This window comes from Sardina pilchardus, chromosome 9, assembly GCF_963854185.1.
Source record: "Sardina pilchardus chromosome 9, fSarPil1.1, whole genome shotgun sequence".
NCBI lineage: Eukaryota > Metazoa > Chordata > Actinopteri > Clupeiformes > Clupeidae > Sardina > Sardina pilchardus.
The window spans coordinates 6,814,633-6,839,356 of NC_085002.1; the positions used below are offsets into that span (position 1 = coordinate 6,814,633).

At 42.7% G+C, this 24,724-nt stretch overlaps 3 protein-coding genes across 4 annotated transcripts; 1 reads left to right on the forward strand and 2 right to left on the reverse strand.

The window, feature by feature from the left end:
- Positions 1-305: 305 nt before the first annotated feature.
- Positions 306-4,716, forward strand: LOC134092559 (ly6/PLAUR domain-containing protein 1-like). Of its 2 annotated transcripts, none has more exons than XM_062545487.1 (3): positions 306-534; positions 2,511-2,684; positions 3,750-4,716. In XM_062545487.1, the coding sequence occupies exons 1-3, from the start codon at positions 483-485 to the stop codon at positions 3,995-3,997; spliced, it is 474 nt and encodes a 157-aa protein (XP_062401471.1). In that variant the 5' UTR covers positions 306-482; the 3' UTR covers positions 3,998-4,716. The 2 variants fall into 2 exon arrangements, with proteins under 2 accessions (XP_062401471.1, XP_062401472.1); XM_062545488.1 differs by having other exon boundaries at positions 2,547-2,684.
- A 104-nt stretch (positions 4,717-4,820) lies between these two features.
- Positions 4,821-7,229, reverse strand: LOC134092558 (N-alpha-acetyltransferase 80). The gene is made up of 2 exons (XM_062545486.1): positions 7,011-7,229; positions 4,821-6,323 (listed from the first exon to the last, which is right to left on the reverse strand). The coding sequence occupies exons 1-2, from the start codon at positions 7,025-7,027 to the stop codon at positions 5,381-5,383; spliced, it is 960 nt and encodes a 319-aa protein (XP_062401470.1). The 5' UTR covers positions 7,028-7,229; the 3' UTR covers positions 4,821-5,380.
- A 3,224-nt stretch (positions 7,230-10,453) lies between these two features.
- Positions 10,454-16,702, reverse strand: LOC134092395 (uncharacterized). The gene is made up of 10 exons (XM_062545224.1): positions 16,572-16,702; positions 15,396-15,502; positions 15,162-15,300; positions 14,822-14,939; positions 13,887-14,095; positions 13,547-13,677; positions 13,087-13,246; positions 11,177-11,294; positions 10,847-10,919; positions 10,454-10,688 (listed from the first exon to the last, which is right to left on the reverse strand). Exons 1-10 carry the CDS (start codon positions 16,663-16,665, stop codon positions 10,623-10,625), a joined length of 1,215 nt encoding a protein of 404 aa, XP_062401208.1. The 5' UTR covers positions 16,666-16,702; the 3' UTR covers positions 10,454-10,622.
- Positions 16,703-24,724: the final 8,022 nt, after the last annotated feature.

The following is a 24,724-nucleotide window of genomic DNA, read 5'->3' on the forward strand; positions in this document are numbered from 1 at the left end:
TAAATACAGACTAATAAAGAGTCAACAGATGAATCTTTTTCTGGTGATGATGAGCCATTCAAATGAAATGGAATCCAATTCATATTAATTAACGAAGCAATTTTATAACTTAAGGCCCACATATATGCAACTCTCTGCAATGTTTCAAAAACAGTGTCTGTAAAGGTAATGGTGCTGATCAAACACATTTTCAGTTGTGACCGAGAGGAAAATAATTACAACGCGCATTACTGCTTCACGACTGTAGAGCGTGAGGATAGCGAATGAGTGTGACCACGCTCCGCTACAGTCTGCATCATGAACTGCGAGGGCATAGCCACGTTCAAGTTTACACCGTGTTCTCTGGAGAGCAAATTTGTCTGCTGACAGATGTTCCTCTGTGCCTCGATGAGCATGACTTAAAATCTAAACGTCTTTTTTTTACCTTTTGACTGATTACAAACCAGTGAGAACGGGATATTATTGGATGGAGTTGGTCGAAAATGCGATCGTTTGTTCTTCTCGCCTGTTTGTGTGGATGCGTCTTGAGCTCAGGTAAAGGTGCATTTTTTTCCCTAAAAGTCAATGGTATCAGACTTTTTTTCACCGAATGTTGGTTTTGATTTTGTTCATAGATAACGAATCATGGACAGAATAACTATCTTGGGTTTTAGACATCCACACTGCCTTTATGAATGTTCTTGTACAAGACTGTATTAATCATCTGCGCAATTACGCATATGCTTAATATAGTCTTGATGGTTATTTTATCGGTTGGTCGCTTTAAACCAATGAGCTATGAGTGTTGAGTAGAGGTGTTGAGTACAACACGCACATAAATGTGTACTATTCAATTGATTTTATTCTATCTTTGTTCAATTCCTTCGCAACTCTCCAAAAGAGATGTTTCAATGGGCATGCTTTTACGCACCGTCTTTCGCATTCGGAAATACATTTACTATACTATTGGTTCAGCGAGCAATCAATTCTGATAATTCTGTTAGTAGCCTACTTTGTAACTATGTTGTCCAAATTCAGTTTTGTTTTGATTTCTGTTCGCCTTTAAGAACAACATTTAACTCGGAACACTTACTAACAGCAGGCAAGAGCAGAGCGTAAAGTATTTTTAACACCTTGAAACTACAGACATACCCTGTTTGAATGTTCAACAGACTTACTAGGTGAATTAGAATCAGCGCTGCGCGGTCACGTCCTAAACATTTATTTAAAATCAATATGGTAAAATTGTCTAGTTGTTCATTAAAGAGACGTCTTTATATCCACGGAGGTTTCTGCACACTGCCTTGGAACCAGATCGAAAAGTTAAAGGACAGAGATCGATGCTACTGAATCAGTGAGAGGTGGCATCTCTGATCAATGACAAGCAGCCTGGTGAATCCCAAACATCCACTGAGCCTATTCAATGTCAACATGTGCGGCAGATTCACTGATAACCAATTTAGTGGTCGCTATAGTGCGTCGTGTCTTACGCCCCCCCCAACCCTCCAGTCGGTGAGGCTGAGGCACCAGATATGTTTATTCTGTTGATGAGTAATTCTGTGGATGCAGGCCATAACAAAGCCCAGACGACTTATGCACCGCAAGAGTCAGACCAAATCTAGCGTAGCACTCATGAGCCCCGCGCGCGCACGCGCACACACGCACGCACACACACACACACACACACACACACACACACACACACACACACACACACACACACACACACACACGGAGAGAGAGAGAGAGAGAGAGAGAGAGAGAGAGAGAGAGAGAGAGAGAGAGAGAGAGAGAGAGAGAGAGAGTTATAAACCCGGTAGTAACATATTAAGGAGGCTTTAATAATAAATATAATGTTCGGTAAATACCTCAGATGTAGCTACCCTGAATTGTTTTACCCTGCTAAAACTTATTCTGAATGCTGGTTTGTGATTGTGTTGATGTTGAAAAAGTGTTAACAGTCTACACTACAACCTCCTGATAACACAGTGGAAATGGCTCCCTCTTATGGATAGATTAAATTCAACTCCAAATTTAAGAAGTATATTTTGTTGCCTGTGGTCAAATCTTTTGCTTCACTTGTCAGAGCGTGGAAAACAAATTAAAGATTACTATTTATTTGTATAATTTCTTAACCTATATTTTTTCTGTATAAAAACTCTCAACATTTTTGCTGATGGGTTCTTTGGGAAAGGCTACATTTGATCAATTTGACTACAGGCAAACACCTCTTTACAGTCCATGGGTCATTTGTGCTGAGGAACTCATGGTTTTAGTTTGGACTTTTCAACGTACATATATCATGGAGCATTTTACATACCAAGAAAAAAAAAGGTTGAAAAAAGTCCCCAACTAAAACCATGTGTTCCTCAACTCCAACGACCCAACGAGCCTTTTGTCTAGTACATTATGTACAGTATGTGTGTGTGTGTGTGTGTGTGTGTGCGTGTGTGTGTGTGTGTGTGTGTACTTTGTGCAACTGTGATGTTTGGCCGAGAGTAACACCAACCTTTCGGGTGCTGTGTGGGAAGGCATCCCAGTGTGTGAGCGTTGTGTGTGTGTCTCAGTCTGGCCAATGCAGATGCAATGCTACCATTGTGAGGAGAGTCTGCTGGACAACGACTGCTCCTCACCAAGGTTCATCGTCAACTGCACGGCCAACATCCAAAATGCCTGTCAGAAGGAGGTGATCCACAGCCAGGATGGTAGGCTCCGAAACAGACATGTGCATGCATACTCAGCCCACACACACCAAATCTGATAACATCCCTGCAGGATAACATGAAAACAGCAAAAAAGGAGTACAGCATCTGTGCACTAACCAAAGATCAATTTGAATCTGGCAGTAGAATGAATAAACGTGCTTGCTGTTCTTGATGGTATCGTAGGCAAGGCATAGCAATTTTAGAAACCCTGAGAAGGAGCCAAGACATGGAAGAGGGACTCAGCAAAATGACAGAGAGTGTACATTCTTTTGGTATACAAAATAGGTTTGAGGTTTTTAAGATTGCCTGCTTCATCCCAGTCTGTCCATCAGTTATGAACATGAAGGTTATTTATAGTGTTCCCAATTAAGTTTTCTGAAAAGAAATAAATTGAGTTGTGAGGTATTGTGAGCCACTGAGCTATTGTGTTGTGCAACCCACTTCCGAAATTAAAATGTCTTTGATAACACTTCAAACACTTTACAAGTTCTTCAAATAAAGGTTTAGAAGGTCTTAAGGGAAAGCCAATAATGAATTGAACTCACTAATTGTCATTCCCTAAGGGGTTGTTGGCGATGTGATGGAAGTCTTCCACACCAACTTGCTGCCAGTAGCAGCTTCTTGTAACACTTCCATGTTAAAACTGTGTCAGGTTATAGATGCTTGAGATCAAAGTTAACATTGTTTCATGATGTGTCTACAAAGACCACCATTTCAGCATTATTTGTAAAACATTATCCCTTCCTTCTTTGCTTGCTGTCTCTCTGGCAGCACCTCCATAAGAGAGGGACAAATGTGGAGTGAGTCCAGGAAATGACCTCCGTTCACACTCCACCCTGAGTCTCGGCATCACTTCCACCTCAAACCTGTGTATTATGCTTAAAATCAAAGTTCACACTGTCATCATTGTTGTCATATAACACGATGTCGTACCGTTCCTCCCTGATTTCTGTATGTTGTGTGTGGTGTCTTAAGCTGCTGGGACCTTGAATTTCCCCTTGGGGATCAATAAAGTATCTATCTATCTATCATCTATCTATCTATCTATCTGTCTCTCTCTGGCAGGAGTGGTCACCTACCGTAAGCAGTGTGCGTCCTACAGCACGTGCCTGATCACCTCGGCAGGGTACCAGTCCTTCTGCAGCCCGGGGCGCAGGGGCTCTATCTGCATCAGCTGCTGCAACACGCCGCTGTGTAATGGCCCCCGGCCCCCCCGCTTCAACCCCGCGCCGCGCCACGGGCCGCCCGCTCCCAGCGTCCTGCTGCCGCTGGCCGCCGCCATGGCCGCACTGCCCAGCCTCTTCCTGCTGTGAGGCCGCTTGGGGCCCACTGCACAGCCACGGCTACACTGGCTTTCTCTGTTCTTGTCGAGAAAAGGCAGATGACAGAAAACCACACACATGCTCTCTATCTCGCTCTCTCTCTCTCTCTCTCTCTCTCTCACACACACACACACACACACACACACAACAAAAAATCCTGTTCCTGTTCTGAAATGTCTTTTGAAACTCCTGTGGTGTCTTATCAGATCAAGCTTTTTGGAAGCCAGTCCTGTGGGGAAATAACAGAGATTTGACAGAATGTTTTCCTGGAATCCAATATCCGTTTTGCCGGAAACATTTTAACACCGTTGGAGTTTGGGAGGGAAAATGGAAAATGCAACCCACTGGAAGCCATTTTCACACCGTAGCTTACTTTGTTACTACACGACTGCAGAGATGCTTTTCACGTTTCCAGCACTTGTTTGAATGGCAAGGGACAACAGAACAGTACATTCTACATGTTTCTCACTCATTCATTCACACTAAATGTGCCGGAAGCCTCTACTTCAGGATCTATGTTCCCTCGTTAAGAACCCATGACATGCTAATGTTCTAGCCTCTTTTGACATGGAGAATGTTGACATTAAAAGTCAGTTGTGAGCTTTGTTTTGTGTATATTGGACTCTGGGTCTATTCTTGAATATGTGTAGTCATCTGCTTACCAACAAGGTACATTTTGTTTGAAGGAAATATGATGTTTGGTGTGAAATAAAAAGAAATGTCTGCTGAAAGCAGTCGCTCACTATGTGTGTACAGTGCTGGTGACTAAGAAAGCTACACAGATGTTTGGATTAAAGCAAAGAAACCCGAAATGTAGAGAAATCCACTTTTAATGGACGCCCCCAGGCACCTGCTAGGTTCTGTTCCATGATTGTCATTCACTAAAAATGAATAATCCTTACACTTAAAACATGTTTGGTAACAAGGCACATTCACAGTCCTTAGGCACACTTGCAGAAGGGCCTCTAAAGAACAAAGTGAGATACTCACTGTATCCGTTCTCCTTGAAGTGAGAGACTGGCCCATTCATTTGTACCATTCACTTAGTTACCTGGTAGATTTCTTTGGAAGGCCATACCGTATAACAATGACGTGGACATCTTTATAAAATGTGCATACTGTGCATGTGTAAATACAGTACAAGGGTGTGTTCACATACGTGTACTTGAGAGTGGCATCTGAAACCAGTCCAGAGGCTTAAAGCAACAATTAAGCAAAGGAAATCAATGGGACATCCAACACACAAAACTTTGGCTCAGCATCTACTCCAATGAGCTCAATACAGTGATGCTCCACAGCATGGCTTTGCTCCAACCTTGTGTTGTCAAGGGAGAGTGCAAATGGTGGCCCAGGGGCCCGGCGCAGCGGTCCGTGTCAAATGTCTTTGTGCATCCAGAAGATGGCCATGCCTTTGGCGTCTCGGTACGGCGTCACATCGAGCGTCTGAGCCCCAGGAGGTGATGTGGGGGTCTTGTGGGAAGTGTGAAGTGGTGGTGGTGGTGGTGGAGGAGGAGGAGGAGGAGGAGGAGGTGGGTGGGGTGCAGGAATAGAGGTGAGTGCAGCAATAGGAGGTGGTGGAAGACAAGGAGGAGGAGGAGGAGGAGGAGGAGGAATAGAGAGAGGTGGAAGAGGAATAGAGAGAGGTGGAAGAGGAGGTATTAAGGGAGGTAGAGGTGGAGGACAAGGAGGGACAGAGCCTGGTGGAGGTGGTGGAGGGGCAGGAGGTGGGGGGTTGGGAGGCTCTGCTCTCCTGACGGCCGGTTTGTAATGTCCATCCCCTCCTCCACCGTCCACCACCCCCCCTCTGTGTCCCTCCTCCACCTCCTGGTGCTGCGGCGCTCGGCAAAACTTGTGCAGGAGCTCCGTGGGCATGATCTTGCCCAGGTTGCCCACGTTCTGCACGGGCGTTGACAACACGTAGCCCAGGTGCGCGTAGAAGTACTGCTGATCGTGCGTGGTCAGACACAGCCGTCTATAGCCCTTCTTGCGTGCGTACGCCTCGACCTCTGTCATCAGCGCCCTCCCATACCCTTTCCCCCTCTCCGCCTGCGACACCACCACAGACTCCACGAAAAGGCTCCGAGAGCCCAGGACCTTGGAGAGCCGGGCGTGGCCCAGCAGGGCGTCTGGCGTGCCCCCACCCAGAGGATAGCGGCGCAGCAGCAGCAGGCACACGGGGAAGGCCGGGCAGGACTGGCGCAGGGAGTGGACGCGGGCTCCGTGGCTCCTGGTCCACTGGGCGTTCAGAAGCTTAGCGCACGCGTCCACCAAATCCCAGCGCTGGTGCAGTGCGACCGCACACAGCTCCCCATCACTCCTGGGGTGGCAAGAGTGTCACAGACGGGTGAGCACAGAGATCATTAAACGTCACCATAATACATTAACACACACGAACACTGTGCAGTTTCTGCAGTTGGAAACAGGCATAGTCTATGCTTTTGACATAATGGCAATTAATCTGTTTGTACGCTTCTAATTATTTATCCAAGTCAAAGGTAGGTCAATAGCCTACTGTGCATGTGTTCGAATATAGTCTAAATTATTCAAACTGCATAATGTCCATGAGGCTATTGCATTCAGATTAGTCCAATAAAAGTCCACAGTTTCGCACAACTAAGCATATCCCTACGTTATGGGAACTATCTGAACGACCAACATTCTTTACAACTATCAAATTCGTTGACTGCCACACAGCCAAATAAGGAGAGAGACGAACGGACGTCCCAATCCAACACGACCACTGGACAACTGCATGGTAACATTAATAGCCTTCTAGTTTCTGTAACAGTGAACCACTAGCCTACGATTTGAGACCTAACGTTACGCCATGCAGAGTAGCACGCGTTAGCAATGGTGACATTTCAGACCATTTGTATACAATAACTTTGGTAAACCCAGCAGTATGTTTGGATTTATCTACCTGTAAACCTGAAAGTTGCTTCTGGGCTGATGTTAGCTAGAAGGCTAACTGGCGTGCTAAAATAAGGGACAGAACATTACATACATGGTAGTCTCTCTCATGTAGGCTAGTGCCGCTATCGCCGATGGAAAGTAGCATTAGAGTGAAAAGGCCGTCGATATGTTGAACCTCGTCACTTGAACGCGTTCAAAGTTACTTTTAGCCATTTCGCTGACCCACGGTCGGCAACCGTGACAGCTGTCTTGCACGTCTTCTACTATCAAACTCTGCTCAAACATTTCATGAATGGAGACGACGACGACGTCCTGCTTCCAAATTCAAGACAAGCTTACTGTTGTCAGAAATATACGTATAAGAAGCGTATTGCCATCTAGTGGAGAGAAGAGAACAGGACTTTTTGGTCTTTGTATTTTCCAGATGTTCATAAATAAACCGCTCACAAAAAGTAAGGAAACTTGACTTTGGCCCATTATATCTCCCCTTTAGTAATACCAACCAGTAAAGTGTTTCATATCATTTTTATCGTTGATTTGTCACCTTTACAATGATGTATAGCTTGTAAGCATAGGGCAATCATGGAATGAGCAATACAGCCAAATGTCTGAGTAGTGCCAACCAAAAATGTGCCAAAATGGCCAGTAATAGGGTTCTGCTGCCAGACATCTCGTTTTGGGCTTCAAGTGCTACCCGGTGAGTTTAGATACCGGGATGAGATTCTGGAGCCAGTGGCAATTTCATATCTCTAGAATATGGGACCAAATGCCATCCTCCAGGATGACAATGCTCGCCCCCATAGAGCTGGGATCATCGGAAAGTACCTCCAGAATTTGGGAGTGGAGAGGATAGAATGGCCTGCCGTGACGTGAGTCCAGACCTCAACCCAATTGAACACTTGTGGGTTCAGCTTGGGCGTGCTGTACGTGCCAGAGTCACCAACAGAACCAGGTTGGCTGACTTAACAGACCCTTATCGAGGAATGGAATGCCATCCCACTGCAGAATAGCCAGGTTGGTGACCAGCATGAGAAGAAGGTGCCAAGCTGTTGTGGCTGCATATGGATCCTCTACACGCAACTGAGGACCCTGACACTGAGTATAAAATGAACGAATGTATGCCTAACATGTTTTGTTTTCCTAATTTCTGTGGGAGAGTGCAATCGTCAATGCTTGAAGTAACTAAGGTGAATTCCAACAGCATTTTTCGTTGGCACTATACTTACACGTTTGCTTGTGTTGCTCATTCCATGGGAGCCCAATGCTTACAAGCTGTACCTCATTGTAAAGGTGACTAATAAACGATGAAAATGACATAAAACACTTTAGTGATTGGTATTATTAAAGTGGAGATATAATGGGCCAAAGTCAAGTTTCCTTACTTTTTGTTAGCAGTTTATATCTCCCTGGACCCTACCAGTTAAAAGACATTTTACACATTTTTTTTTTTTTTTTTTTTTGCACAAATACCTCTTTATTGTATTATAATGAGTTATTTTAAGGAATCAACCTCCAATAGTCTGTGGGTAAAACAGACTTTTTTTTTTTTTTTTAATGATTTAGCTTATGAGCCTACAGTGGGTCCAGGGAGAATGGTAGCCTAAGCCTATTCATGATTTCATGCAAGTGCATGATACAATTGCGGTAGAAGAAATTTTGAATCTTGAAGAAACTCAGTAGAGCACAAAAATCGAGATTACCTCTAAAATATTAGGAAATTCCATATTTAAAAACATTACATCATGCGCAACATCAATTAATACGTAAAGTTTATTTTGGTGTGAATTAAGATACTTATATATGTGCCAACGATAATTGCATTATTTCTCATTGCAGTCATGAACATATCTGTTTTTATCCTTATATTTCAAATGGATAAACAGAATATCTAAAATGTGAAAGTAATTTGTTTGCAAATATGCATACTATCTTTGGATTAAAGTGTGAGTTCGGTTATCCAAGAGATTTTTTTTATTCTACTTTTACTTTCTGCAGTTATTTCCAAACATCATATTGTATCAGAACTAATTTCTCCAAAGAGCAACATGAACCGTGGGCTATAGGGTTGGGGTGAGGGTTAGGTCTGAGGTGTGGGTGGGTGTTTGCAGGAAGCCTGGGGCCCAGGGCGGCACCAGGATTAGGCAGGGAACTGGGCCTATGCTATTCAATATGTGAGGGTTAGGGTATAGGGACAGTGGTGAGGGTGGGTGTCTGCATGCTACCCCGGGGCCTAGAAGAGCTGTACAGGGCAGTATGGGGTCAGAAGACAGCCTGGGCCTATGTGGGAGTCATGTTATGCTTTGGGTGAGAGTGGTACAGTAAGGGTTGGTGTCTGCATGCTGCCCAGCAGAGCTCTGTGTAGTTGTGATCATATTGGATAATCTTCATTGTTTAAATAACATTAACTTTTATATGCCATGCAGTTCATGTGTTAGTTATTATTACTGTAAGGTAATGTTATGTCCAACTTCATAAGGTAATTTTAGTTTACTGTGTTTATATTTATTGAATGTAAGTAAAACAGAGGTAGGTAAACATACAATGACAAAGGAATAAAGTAACAATAAGCTTAACCTAACAAACTTAATCTTAAACTTAACAAGTTAGATAAAACAGTTAATCAAACAAGGAAAATCACAAACCCCAGAGATGGGAGAGAGAGAGAGAGGATGAGAGAGGGAGGTCAGAGAACAAGGAAAGGTAAAGTGAACAAGCAGGACAGAGCCTGGCCAGTCCAAAATAAAAGGCAAAATATAAGAAGCCTGAAGAATCTGTGTTCTTCCCTTAAATCTAAAATAATTTAGCATTAACATATAGATGGCATTCATCTGGAAACCCCCAAATCATTAGGACATCTCTGTTGTTCTGAGAGCCGGGGGTGTGGGTACATCCGATCACCAAATGCATCAAATATCCCAGAAATACAGAAACATCTTGTTCTACAACCGATTACACTGTATTTCTCACAGGTATACTTTAAAAATGATATCAAACATGAGCAGATTATAATTTCTCCTTTTTACAAATATACTTAGAGTTCAGATATTTTCCAGTAGTCCAAGATTGTCCAAGGACTGAGTTAAGCCCTTAGCAGGGTGGCAAGACCAAATGGCAACTGAAAACACAAGACTCTATAGTCCACTGTATAAATAAGGTATTCTGTTGATTACAATGGCTTTTGTCAGCATGATGTTGATGTTCTTACATGGACATACTCAAATACATACAATAACATAAAATAGGTAAGTGTTTACCAGAAATATTGTAAGACAGGATGACTGAGTTTCACCAAAGACTTCATCACTTCATCAGAAGCCACTTCCTGGAATCCAAATTGCACGTGGGGGGGGGGGGGTCCACAAACCCTTCATGAACCTCAAATGACACGCCTCTTTATGCAGAGGTCTCAATCCCCATTTTGCATAGACACGAACTATGACGAAGTATCTTGCTCCACCAATCTTTGGTTTCACATAAGAGATACAGCTTGACAAACAGCAAAAATAGATTCAGCATAAAATGTACCCTTAATTGCCAACATTTCGGCTACTCGATTTTTTCTTATTTAGGCACATTTTTGTCATTTCAACCTGGTCTATCCATCCATGTTTAGCAACATCAATACCAACAATGATTAATTTCCTTGCATGTTATTGGAGTTATTTGGTGTTGTGTGTACATTTTCCCTCCTTCAGATGTCAGCTTATTTTACATCCATTTCAGTCACATGCTCAATGAAGAACTCCTCAGCTTGTTTTTCCGGCTCTGACTGTGTGAGAACAGGAAAGCATTTTAAGACACCATTACCTTATTACTCCTGGATAACTATTTTTGTGAATCTGTTGAACTCATGGGCGAGCAAATGATTCTCAGAGGAAGTTGTACAGCACAATTTTTGACATCATACTGTACATCGCATATCTTTACCTGGATGCCATAATCTTTCTCCAGAATAATTTTGACTCGATTGGCAGGTCTTGGAATTGGTTGACATACAATCCTAGAAATAAAATACAATTTCATGATAAATACTGCAGTATTGTATGAACTCCACACAAAAGCATCATCAGATACCTCATGTCAACATATAATATATATTTAATATATATATATTTATGTTGATACATATAAACTCCAGTGCAATTGTTTATTTTGTGCAACTGTATCTGGCCATAATGAGTTTAGTGCTGGTATCAAATTGGCCACATCATCCTTCATCGGTCGCCTGCTCTGAAAGACAGTAATACCTCACTGTACCTCTGCAGTTTACAGAAAACAAGCAGGAAGACCAAGAGAATCATGGGTAGTCCGAGGACAATGGCCAGAATCATCACGGTGCTATATTCAGGTTGAGGTTCCTTGTCTGGTCCCACCACTGGTAGGAGAAGCAAACATGACAAATAGGAAACAGATTAAAGACATGTTCATGAATACATTAAATACTGATATGGAGGTTACGGACAACCAGGAATATAATAACTATACTTCATCAGAAGTTAGGCTATATTTTATATTATATAATAATTTGGCTGAGACCACATTTCGTTAATGCTCTTAGAATGCATAGGCCTAACTTGATACAAAGTAACAGTTGCTGAGCAACAATTCGGATGAGAATCTACTAGCCGTGGAACTATTCTATGGGGACTCCGTGGAAGAATGGACATTTGGAAATGAAATTGCTATAAAATATCATTTGTTTATTTCGTACTAATTTTTAATGTCCTATGTGGTATAGCCGTTTAATAAAAGCAGAGCTCAGCTGAGGGTTGTTTAACAGCACTCAGCTTCACTCCCTCGCTTCGTGTCTAACAACATCCCTCAGATGTGCTATATTCACGATATAGAACGGTCTCTCGGGGCTTATTGCTTAATTATAAAATGATCAACTGATTATTTACTGATTCATCATTTTAACATTATAGAACCTCCACAAAACTTCTCCTAAACGATGTGTCATGGGATGAATGTGCCGAAGCTAAGCATTGCTCTTATGGAAGAATACTAACCATTTAACAAAACAAAACAAAAAAAAATGGGTTAATTGGTTAATTGGTTAATTGATCCGTTTTCATTTCCCTTCAGTAGGCCTACTGTACGTCATCTGGGTCTGCGGTATATTCCCGGGGTTTCTAATGACAAAAATGTGCAGGTCCAATCAGCGAACAGAGGGAGTAGCTGAGAACGATGACGTTGTGGTCATGCACTAGCCTAGAAATCTAGACGCACCCTAGCGGCCAAAAATATTTTTGCCTAGCGGGATGGTCTAGGGTCGCACCGTTGAGGCCAAGACTGCGCCAGGCTGCAGATCGGCCTGACCAATCAGAACGCTCTATCTGTATACGGAGTCCTTGAGCCCGAAGGCATCACGCAATAAACAAATCAGAAGCAACGAAAGGCGGGTCTTGGCATCTAACTTATCTTTCACACACAACAGCGCCGACTCCGATAATTAGATTTAAAACGTTCTCCTGCTTGCTAGATTTTCTTCACTGTTGATTCGCTGTTTCTCTTTGAGTTTCCAAGTTAATGTTAAGGCTGCTACGTCTATCATTGTCCTATACTTGTTGCAGAGCTGTGTAACATAACATCTATTTGCGTCTGTCTTGGTAAGTTCACACTTGAAATAGCGAATCTAATCGGAGCTGCCAAGTGTCACGCTTTGAGTGTGACAGACAGTCAAACAAATGTTCGACGAACGCATCTCACTGTCGCTTGCAATTTTCTGAAACTTGGCAGCCCTGTTGCCGTTTTGCCGACCGGCTACGATTGGTCACAAATGCTGGCCTATTACGTGCAGAAGCAGTTTGAAAGACAACTGTTCATCCCACCCACAGGCTTCAACTCTGTGAATGGTCCGACCCCAGACTATACATTTCTGTGTAGTTTGGCTTGCCAGGCTAGTCATGCACTATAGTTTGAGCAATTCACATCACAACCAAATGTTAGCGATTGGTAATGGCAGATCTGAGTGGCTCTTGGCAGATCCAATAGTTTTAAACATCAACAGAGTATCCACATTCAAGGAAGTTCATGTTTGGCGATGGAAAGTGGCCAGATTCTCTGTACATTATGAATGTACGAGAGTATGGTAGGACCAGCCTAAAAAACTGCAGCCCTTTGTAGCTGATCTGAAACAAATGTCCAGAAAGCATTCACAATCTCACCCATTGGTTTAGTCCAATCACTCCAGGGACCGGATTTTTCACCCATCGTGCATAACGAGGCCACTCTCATCCATACAGTGTATTTTCTGGTCCGGTCTATGTTTGGCTCAAGGTGACTAAACTTCTTAACTCCTTTGAGGATTATGTTGAGGGTTATAACCTTTACAAATATACATGTAAATATAAACAGCATACATGTTATATGTGAACTGTTGAGAGACAGGTTAGCTTTACCCTACTCATATGGTGTGTTGTTGCAGTGGTAATCCCACTCAGAAGAGAAACCACTGGTTCAGACATACACATCAACACATCAACAGCCACACATACAACTCACCCACAGATTATATATATATACTTATACATGTATAATTATCAGTTTCATTCCTCACATACACGTCCCACAGGGTGTGCTTACTGAATGCTTGGACAGTCCTGAATGCATGTTACATAGGCCTACCTCATCATATATCTTGATCTCATGGATGAGGCAATGGGGTGTCAATGCTTCAACCCACTGGATTTCCAAGCTGCAATTTCCTGACAGCCCTTTGAAAGAGGCATTTGCAATCTTTGGTGGATCCGGTTTTTCTACGAAACACATGAAACACATTTTCAGTATACTTGCCATGTATGATATATTAATATATTGATAGCATTTTGATATGACTGAATATGAAACGTTTTTATGACACTTGAAAAGTTTAAATGTTTTCACTATACTATAACTGTGACTGTTACTCTCTTATATCTTCCAGGGACATCATTGTTTCAGTTAAGATATTAACAACATGTCTCACCAATAATCTCGCTCTCAAATGTTTCAGTGTGGATATACCAGAATCCACTGAGAGACACATTGACACGTATAATTATTTGGAAATGGTCTTGGTCTTGATCTTCAGTGACCCTGACATCCTTTGTTTTCCCCTGACATCCTGTGAGGTTTCCCAGGCGGTATGTAGTACAGTTCCAGGACCCCACCATGTTCTCCTGCATGCCACAGAGTCTACAAAAGCATACAACAAAACATAGTAAAAATACAACATAAATAAATAAATGTAAAAAGTTCAAAACCACCTACTGCAACAATGAGTTTTTGTCTCATATAATTCTGAAAAGCAGTTGATGTATCATCCAGTTCCATGATAATAGCATCATGTTTCATGTCCTTACTTGTTAATGTGCCATCAAAATAACAGTGATTTGGATTTAGTTTTTGTCTTTCAAGTGGGGAAACCATTCCAGCTTTTGTCTGTTTTTAGTTAGCCAATGTAAATCTAACCATATTTTCCGGAGAATAAGTCGCACCGGAGTATAAGTCGCACCAGTCAAAAAATGCCTCATGAAGAGGAAAATGCCATATATAAGTCGCACCTGACTATAAGTCGCATTTATTCAGAAATGTATTCACAAAATCCAAGACCAGGAACAGACAGAGGCTGTAACTAGACACAGAGGCCAACATTTTAATATTACATGTAATGATGAGAAGGTGTGAATGGCCACCTATCTGTAGCTGTAGACAGTAATGTAATGACAGTTACTCCTCTTTCATTTTGGAATTATTCAAAAACATGTTATATTTCATATATAAGTCGCGCCAGCCAAACTATGAAAAAAGTGCGACTTATAGTCCGGAAAATACGGTACAATCTCCAGAAAGGAAAAAAAATTAAAACAACTAGCAACTATCTATAATAACAATAAACTACGAGAAGTGTTGCATCCTTACAAACCAGAGGTGGAATACTGAGCATCATCAGGGATGACTGTTGCATCCCAGCTGCAGTTCAACTCATTCTGAGACTCTAGCAAACAAGATATATTCAGAAAAAAACCGCCACCAACACCTAGGAGAAAAAACAAAAAAACAAAATCAAAGACAAAAAAAAACGCAATACAAAATGCAATAAAAATATATATATTACTCATTGCTACCCTGTGAAAGAAATAGGTGTAAAAGGACTGAGAACAGGCCCAAAATGTCAGCTGTTATATATGTTTACTAAATCATGCCCTATAAGAGGAAGCAAGAGCAGAGAAGAGAAATCCAGGACCAAAGAGCAACCTACTGGCAGGAAGGTGAAGACCACTGTATAAGGATGCCACATCCTCAGCTCTCTCTTCCAGATGTTCCACATCTACATATTCACTTCTGCCATGTTCCATCTGTCCACTGCAGTTCCTCAGAAATAGCATGACTGCACTACTCTGGAACACACACAGATCCTCTAAATGGTCGTCTCATCCTCTAAGTGGTCATCTCTTTTGACAGAAAATATTTTGAGGTTGGAATTGTACCATACCTGTCCATCCTGAAGACCCTTGTTTTCACATTGTTCTTCTAAATTCCGCAGAGCCTTGTAATTTGTATCGGAAGGTTCGCTTGGAGATGGAATAGGCAGACATGTATCTGTAATCAGTACAACTTAGATGAAGGGAAGGGAAAAACCCGAATCCCACTGTTTAAACCAAAAATTGGTTTAAACAAGTGGGTAATATATAGGCTAGCAAATGTCTGACTAAATGATGTTTTCTAATCAAAGTTCGGGAGGAGCCCATAGGGTTAATTGACAGACACGATCACTCCCCCACTTCCGTAAAAAAAACCCTCCTTACTACCATTTACTGTGCATCATGCTAGAGTTGCAAAGCCTCCCACCTCCTCCCCTCTCCTCCATTTCACTATCAGCTCTGAGCTAATTGACCCCTCATCCATAGGGGGTGTTAGCGGCCATCACTGAACGTGATCTGTGCTATTGGTATCCCAGGACCATGGCCAGCTACTCAAACTTGTTGTTCTCTGCACTCAGTCTAAGCAATCCAGTGGGCGAACTAGTAAAACAATTTGTTAAAATACTCTCACTCATACAAATATTTAACACTCAATAGATTTCCACAAAATAATCAGTAGTAGTATTATACAGTCCCCCCTTTCACATGTAGCAGGGCTGTCTATACTGTATTGATAAATATCTATCTCGGTCTTCCTGTCTAGCCCACTAGTTGCTAAAATGACTGTATTGTGGCTATAAGAGAGATGCGTTCATAGTATCCAACTACATTTAATAAATTCATTGAAATATGTTCACACACACTGGATGTGGGGGACATTACTTAATTCTGAGATGCATCAATAAGCATTCAAAACAAACAACAGACATAAGGTGGCTTTGCTCCATTCTACGTTATTTTAAGAACAAACAAACAAATTAAATCGTTGTTTTTTCTATTTGTGACCATGAAAGTTCTGTAACACCTGAATAAGAATAATTAGCTTAAGATTGGCTCATGGCTACACAAAAATAAGTAAACTCTGTGAAAACAGAAAACTGTGATATACGGCTGAATGGATTTTAAAAGACATTCTGTCCAGAACCTTACAACCTCATTTGGAAAGTTGCAAATTAATCACTATAGGATCTTCCATTGGAACCTGGCAAAGAAATACCTGTTTCACTGAAAGTAAGTATCTAACAGACCTGCATCTGAGTCTTCTGCCTGGATGTACATGGTGCTCCCCAGTAACCCCAGCAAGAGGGCCCAGAGCTGGAGCGTAGCTGACCTGAGGGACATTAATGTGGCGTTGACCTCAGAACCTTTCTCTCCAGAGCACTGCTGTCCTGCAGAAATAGGCCATTTAGACTTAACACTTACACAGGAGATACACTGGGGATAGCATGAGCAGGAAGTCACTTGAAAAGCATGTGACTCACAATAAGGGTCCACACCACAGAAATGTGATACACATCTCAGTAGCACATCAGCTTAACATTTACTGTTCCTCTTCACTATCATTAATATCACCGCATCCCACAGACTCTGTCAATAGAAGGCTGTAAATGTCATACCTCATACCTTGGATTAGATTCAACTTTATTGTTATGGTGCAGAGTACAAGTACAAAGACAACTAAATGCAGATTGATCGAACCAGAAGTGCAAAAAAGCAGAAAGTGCAATGTGACAAAGACAGGTGTTACATAGATAGGACAAGAATTATAGTGCAGTGTAGACAGGATCTGTATCTGTACAACATAAAGTGCATATAGTTTGCCATATCTCTGGTTTGCCATATCTCAGATTGTACTTATTACACAGCTCAGGAATCTAGAACCAGCTTTCACTGGTCCAATACAAGTGCTACAACAGCCTAAAGTATATGTGCAGTATTGGGGCATAAGTGCTGGGGCCAGCCCGGAATTGATGGTCATGTGTTTGTATTGTGTTAATAAAACTGTGATGAAAGAACTGTCTCAAATCTCTGATTATCTCTGACTATAGCCGCTTTCAGAAAGACGTGTATTTTCCGCAATGTTCACAGACTTTTTACGGCAGGGTTTTTTTTGTTGTGCTGTCTGAATTCATGTCCGTATATCTACTACCAGAACTTTTCCTGCAGCCGACCTAGTCATGTTTCCGTAATGTTGCTGCCACAGCTGCTATGTGAATGCAATCGCCGCCCCATCATTCTTTATCTAGATCAGTGAGGACAAGGATCGAGGAAGGAAGGGAGGGTGTAAAAGACCGAATGAGAGGCAACCCCGGTGTAAAAACTACACTCTTCCGCTGTCAGGCATGCACAGCTGACAGCATGGCCGCATTTATTAGACGTCATTATCCGCCTAGCGAACCAAAGCCCAATTGACGGAATTCTACATTAGATGTGAACAACAGGTGGCCGTATACATTTCGCATATATGCTTCATGTCTGAATGTCTGCGACCGTCAGAAATGCAGCAAGCAATTATTGCAGAATGTGCGGAAAACCTGTCTGAAAATGGATTATGAGTCAAATGTCAATGCAACTGCCAAATCATTTTCATTTTCAACTTGCACATCATTATCTTTTAGGCTACCTTTTGCAATTACTGTATATGGCATGTTACATGTAATTACATTCATGGAAATCTAAGGGCGTATTCACACCAGGAAGGTCCGTTAGTTCACTTATTTGGTCCGGACCATTTTTTTTTTCTTTTTTTCTTTTTTAGTGCGGTTCGCTTTCACACCGTGATTAATTGCAACCGGACCAGAATTTATAAACAAAAGCACATGTGCTAAGGTCGTTCAACCATTGGCTGGTAAACGTGTAGGTGGGGTGAAGAATAGGAAGCCAAAGTCAAAGTTGGCCCACGTAAATACTATGTTTGCATACTGTACTCGTTATTATCCTAGCAATATAGTTTATACAGTTACAGCTTTGCAGAAGTGCTTGAGCGTCAAGACCGTTTGATGCAAGTTTAACAATATCATGCTCGTAATTTTGCAACGACGAAGACGTGCAACAAAACAGCTGAGAAGAGCTCTCATGTGTGTCCAACATGCTAACAGCAGGCCTACGGAAGACGGAACGGGTAGGAGATGCAAAATCAAATTATTGTTGGCAAAAAAGCGTTAGCCCACTGCTGCTTACAGCTGTTGTGCGTCACGGAGCTATCCTACATTTCCTATAATGCGCAAAAAGTACGGGAGCTCGTCAAATCCAAAAAAGGTAGATTTCTGTAACTGGGTCGGATCGAGGTCGGTCTGCTTTCACACCATAAACGAACCGCACCAGGGTTCGATAGGGACCGCTCCGAGACCACCTCCTCAGCTGGGTCTCGGTCCGCTTGTTTGGTCCGCACTAGAGTTCGAGTGATTGTATTCACACCAGTCAAAAAGGTCCGAACCAAGCAAGAAACGAACTTGAGTTCGTTTTAATCGGACTAAACAAGGCAGGTGTGAATACCCCTAAAGTAAACAACTAGCCACAGAAATTGCCCAGTATTACAAGTGTGTGCAAATTAGTATTAAGCAAATTAGTGAACATGAAACAAGCATGTCTGATATGGGCCACTCCAGAAAAAAAGCAGTACTGCGCATCAAGGCCTGCCAGTGCAAATGCAGCCTCATTCAGGAGGGGAGGAGAAGGACCCAATCAACACCAGTCACCATCAGGGGCACCGAGGTGGAGCTAGTTGCCAACCACAGGTGTGCAGCTTGACAGCAAACTGGACTGGAAGAGTCATATGGAGGTGGTATACCGTAAGGGGCAAAGCCGACTCTATTTTTTGAGGAGGCGAAGGACATTTGATACCTGCCAACCCTTTCTCTGCAGTGGCTATCACACAGTGGTGGCCAGTGCTCTCTTTTTTGCTGTGCCTTTGGGGAGAGGGAGTCTGCACAGCAGACAGAAACAGAGTGGACAAGCTCCTCAAGAAGGCCAGCTCAGTGGTAGGGTCTGAACTTGAGACAGTCCAGCAGGTGGCAGGGACCAGAACATTAAAGTGTAACTGCACAACATAACTCCACCCACTTCACATTTCTGAAAAAGGCTTTCAAAATGGGCGGGACCTTCAGAAATTTGGAAGGGAGGGGCACACGCAAACCATGGTGATTTTGTGTCAATCTGGGATTGACTGCTGCAGACATGGCTTATCACAGGTAATCAGGGCAGCAGGTGTTGGGGCGTTTCATTCCTAATTTGTAACGACCCGATGACGAAGAGTCGCCAGAGAAGTGCAGGACTACGTCAGCATTTTGGACCAAGATGCCATGGCATGTTTCAACCTGTAGAAGGCACGGAGAGCTATATTTCCTATACAAAATCATACAAAATGTTACTCTTCTCGGGAAACACGATTTTTGTCAATATTAACCCTGGTGTTACGCCCCTCTGCACCCCCACTGGCCCTGCAGTGACAGTGCAGCAGCTTTTGGGTGGTGAATGGGCAAATCAGCCTAATTGTGTACACCTGAAGGTGTGCATAAGAAGCTCCTGAGTTGGCCTTCAGGGGTTGGCATTTTTGTCCACACCAGAGCAAGCCATGCTTGTGGGTGTGTGTCCTCTTTCTATATTAAACCCCTAGATTTTAGAGTGAATATTTATTTATTGCAATAAAAGTTTATATTTTTGATAAACCCTGATGTCCGTCTCCACATTATGTTGCGGCTACTGAGCCGGTCGTAACATAATATGGAGACCCCGGACGAGCCCCCAAATTATGTTACGGCCGGCTCAGAAGCCGCAACATAATATTTTGTCAACATGTGGTGTTGTGTATGTCTTGAAGCTGCTGTCACGCTGTCAGGATTATTAGCTGATCTAATCGAATCGAATCTAGTCTAATAGTAACCTGTAAACAGTCTGAGGATGATGTACTTGATATCTGTCGGGCCACATAGGCCTATGCAACATGCAAAAAAACATAGCCTACAGTGCGTGACATTTGTCAGAGAGGCAGTTAGAGCTGATGGAAGCAGCGGAGACCATGACCAAGGTGGTTTCCTGAGCAGAGGCTTGAGTTCACCTCAGGCACTGAATGTTTTTTTTTTTTTCCCTTGACAAATTGTTAGTGCTGCCGCAATGTGCGTTCAGACCAAAAGCGAATAGCCTAAGCAACAAATCTGCCAGAAATAATGCATTTCCAATGAAAAGTACCATCAAGAGCGGCAAGAGCTTCCAAAACAACCAGTATCCAAGTTTGGGCGTCCAAAGTGTCATAAAAAGTTGAAGATAGTTTAAATGTATGCAAATGCTATGATGCGTTTTGGCTGCAAATCACCAGCAACCAATCAGAATGTAGACTGCAAGCGCGTGGCTCCTTTGGGTATGCAAGATCGAATGTTTAAATGTTTCATGTCATGTGCAGCATGGGCGTCAGGAGCGAATACAATTATGTTGACAGTGATTACTTTTGAGTGGCTTGAGCAGCTTTGACACTTTATTCGCTTTTGGTCTAAACGCACAGTTAATCAGCGTAACCAACCATGAAAATTGGTTGATGGCAAATGTTTTTGTCGACAAGTCGTTTTACAATTGATCGCCTATTTATTGTTGCTTTCCCATCTCAAACGGTTCACTGTAATGTTAGTAACTCTATGTTATTAACTATAGAACAGTACAATGACTTTGGATGTTAAACAGACTTTGGCAGTTATCTTTTAATCCCTGCCAAGTGTAAGAATAAGAACTGCAAACATTTTTTTGCCCAGAAATTTTAATGCAGCATTCAAAAGGGGGGCATAGAAAATACACCCGGCTGAGTATTTTCTGTTTTATAGTCACTTATTTGTATTAATCTTGTAAAATCATTAATTAGCAGAATGCTAGCATGTTATGGCAACAACGACCCACCTGTAAGAAATCGAAATTACATAAGTAGGCCAACTCGTTCATCCAACTTTCAACCTATAATCCATGTTGAACTTGCAACAACTACGTTCAAATCGCATTGTCTCAAAGACAATCAGGCAAAGGAGACAAATGTAGCTATCTAGCTCCATAGACCCCCATTGTTTTTGCACTTGCTTGCGATCACCTCTAGCGGAACTACGAGATTGCAGGTAGCCTACAATTATCGCACCTGTTAGGTGCTGTGTCCACCAATCGCGTTTTTTACGCTGAGGCCAAGTGTTTATTGTTGCTATGTTATCAAAACCAGAGACGGTTTATAATGAGAAGTGACATTGACGAGCCCAGCGCTGTTCTAAAAGTTGGACAGATTTCAACTTTGAGCGCTCTGAGGGCTGCGTTAAAAAACGGTCAGTGCCGCTTTTTTCCACCGAGGGCACTCAGCGCTGTGAACGCTGGGCTACATAGACTTTACATTGAAAATTGTCAATTGCAAAAAACGCGATTGGTGGACACAGGGCCTTGAACTCCGATTAAACTTTGATTTTTGCTACCCCAGAGCTAACTTGCTAACTAACTTAATGGCAAGTTGCATCGCAAAAATCAAAGTGTGCCACCTTCACGTAGCCTACCGGAGATCACAGTATCCACTCCGGTCGGCCAAAATATCCCAAATCTAATTGGGATCCTATAGGATTGTTAATCCCATAGGATCCCAATAGGCGCGTTCAAGATGGCTGCGCAGCACAAAAACTGCGCAGCACAAGATGCACGTGGTTAAAAATCTGTCCACGATGGTCTAGATAGGTGTGTTTTCGACTCGGCAGTCGGTATCACATGGCCTCAACTTATCGCGGGAGCAAGGCCTGGCAAGGCGGCTGCTGAGCAGCGGCGCAGCAGCCCTCTAGGTACTGCGGAGCGCTGCGGAGTCTAGACCCTGCCTTCATGACGTCAGGTCTTTGCCCTAATTGGCTTTTACATCCCTGACGTAAGTGTTTAGATGCCTCTTCATATCCACAAGGGTCCATGCGGGTCCGAGCCTCATGTTTCGTCACATGGTCAAGTCTAGACCACGGTAAGTAGAGTGTACAACTTCATAGCAGCGTTTGTATCCCCTCCCCTGCTGTCACCGGCAGCTCTCGTTGCTGCAAGAGGTCATTTGGAGTTGAACTTGAACGCGCCTAATCCTATAGGATCCCATTGGTTCCAAAATCTGATTGGAATCTGATGGGAATCCTAGAAAACTTTTTGATAAGGGGTTTCTTCAACAGATGTGGCCACTTGCAGATTTGTCCCTTTCTGATATAAACTGGAGATGAAGAAATACAAATATGCATGACATATTTAAAGGTTGGGTACGGGATTCGCAAAACGGACGGCAGAGTTTGAACATATACAACCTCAAGTCCCGCCCTCCATGCACGAGCGACAATTCAAATGCGCAGCGCGAGAGCTAAATGAAATGCCAGCCTGGCGTCTACAGCACTATGAGCTCTAGTCTCCAATCACTCACATCAACTTCCCCAATTACATTCTTTATTCACCTCCAAAGGGTTGTAGTACATATGGTTCAGTAGCCATAGGTGTGTATATTTGAACAGAATCTGGTTTGTTCTTACCAGGGCGATTATCTCCTGAAATATCCGAGTTTAGTGCTGGCCCGTTGGTTCGCCTATAGCTCCAAGCTGTTAAGTTTCGATTTCATGTTTACAACACTCTTCGTGTCACGGTAAAATGTAATTTTTGCTACATAGCTTATTTATTGCGTGGGTGATTGAGTGTCCGTAGGTATCCGCTGCCTTAGTTTGTATAGAAATGAAGTGACACATACATGTACAACAAGAGGGGAACATGGACGTGCAGCAGCAGGCAGTTGGTTTCGTTTCAGCACTGACTCGCGGTCACCAGCTTTCGAAAGGGTCGCGCGCGGTGGGGAGGAGGAAGAGGAAGACGTTAGATTGACGAACGAGCTGTGAAATGATGGTATGGGGTGAGGAATACTATTGGCTAGAGTTTTTCGAGCCCTGCCCGTTCCGCAGATGATTGACGTGTTTAATTTCCATTTCAGTGCTTCCAACTTAGTGGCTATAAGTGGGTTAGGAATAGGATTTCAAGTGATTTTGCAAAAATGGCCAACAAATCTAATTCCATACCCTACCTTTAAGTGTCAAAATGGTCTGTAGTAGGCTACATGCACTGGGCCATGCATGTGCCACACAAAAAAAGAAGAAGAAAAAAAAGGGTAAAATATAACACCACGTGGGCATGGAACCACTACTCAAATAAATAACTTGCACGATTAGCCTACCAGTACCACTACCTGTATGCGCCACGAACCAGTTGATGGATACAACCTGAGGAGTCTCTAGTAGATCACAACTGACCACTACATCGGTTGAATTTCAGGGTTGCGAATTTTGCATCCTCTGGTCCAGCCCATTCTTTTTAGAATTCAGCTCATCAAACACAGGCATTGAAACGCACACTGCAACGGGCAGGAGAAGTCCATATTTTACGTCTCCATATTTTACGCAAACTAGCGCACATCAAAACGCAGTAAATACAGTTCGGCTGGTTATTAACGTTCGTGTTGCTGCCATGTTAACTTTATTAGCTCTTAGTTTAGCTCTGTGCACACATTGGGTATATTACTTAATCTGTGACGCAACAGGTTAATACTTCAAGATTCGTCATTCTTCGCTCGTCTACCTTTGGGTTAGGCTAAATCCTCGCCGATCACATTTTTTTAAACGTTTGTAAAACGTTATAGACTTATCTTGGCTGCGCGGCGCAGTGTGCGTTTCAATGCCTGTGTTTGATTAACTGAATTATAAAAGGGTAGGCTTCAGGTCGAGGCAGACAGTCAGATTTCATTGTACACCATCAGCTGGTTCGTAGTGCAAGTTATCTGAACAATTGAATTTAGCAGCAGTACCCACGTAGAATTACGCTAATATTACAGTATTAAGGTATTTTTTGGTGGCATATTCCCTTTCCTTTCTTATAAAGGAGACCCTGCATTTCTTTCAAAATAACGCTGAGTTGCAGGTGTAACGTTAACGTTGAACTTGAGGCTGCTGATGTTGGTAGAAAATAGTTATGTTTTTAAAATACAAATAATGTTACCCATGTCGGAAGTCATTACAAGTCAACGGGGTAGCCTACAGTCCGAGTCAAAGGCATGGAAGTCTGAAGTCATTAAACTCGAGTCCACACTGGTGTGCTCCATACATATACTTCAACTTTCAAATTCAAAATTATGAACACAAAACCTTCCCTATCTTCCCAATCATTACATCTTCACAGAGCCTCCTGAATAAACACTGTGCTGACTGCTGGAGACACTTGAAAACAGCTTACCTTTAGGAGATTCTGAGGCCCAATGTTGTCTTGATGAGGAGGCAGCATTAGTAAATAGCTGAGTCCAAGGCATTAATGAGGTCACATACTGTAGGGGGCGGTGAAGGTGGAGGTGTCATAAACAGGAAACATAACCTCCTCCATTAGTTTTTTCTCTCTC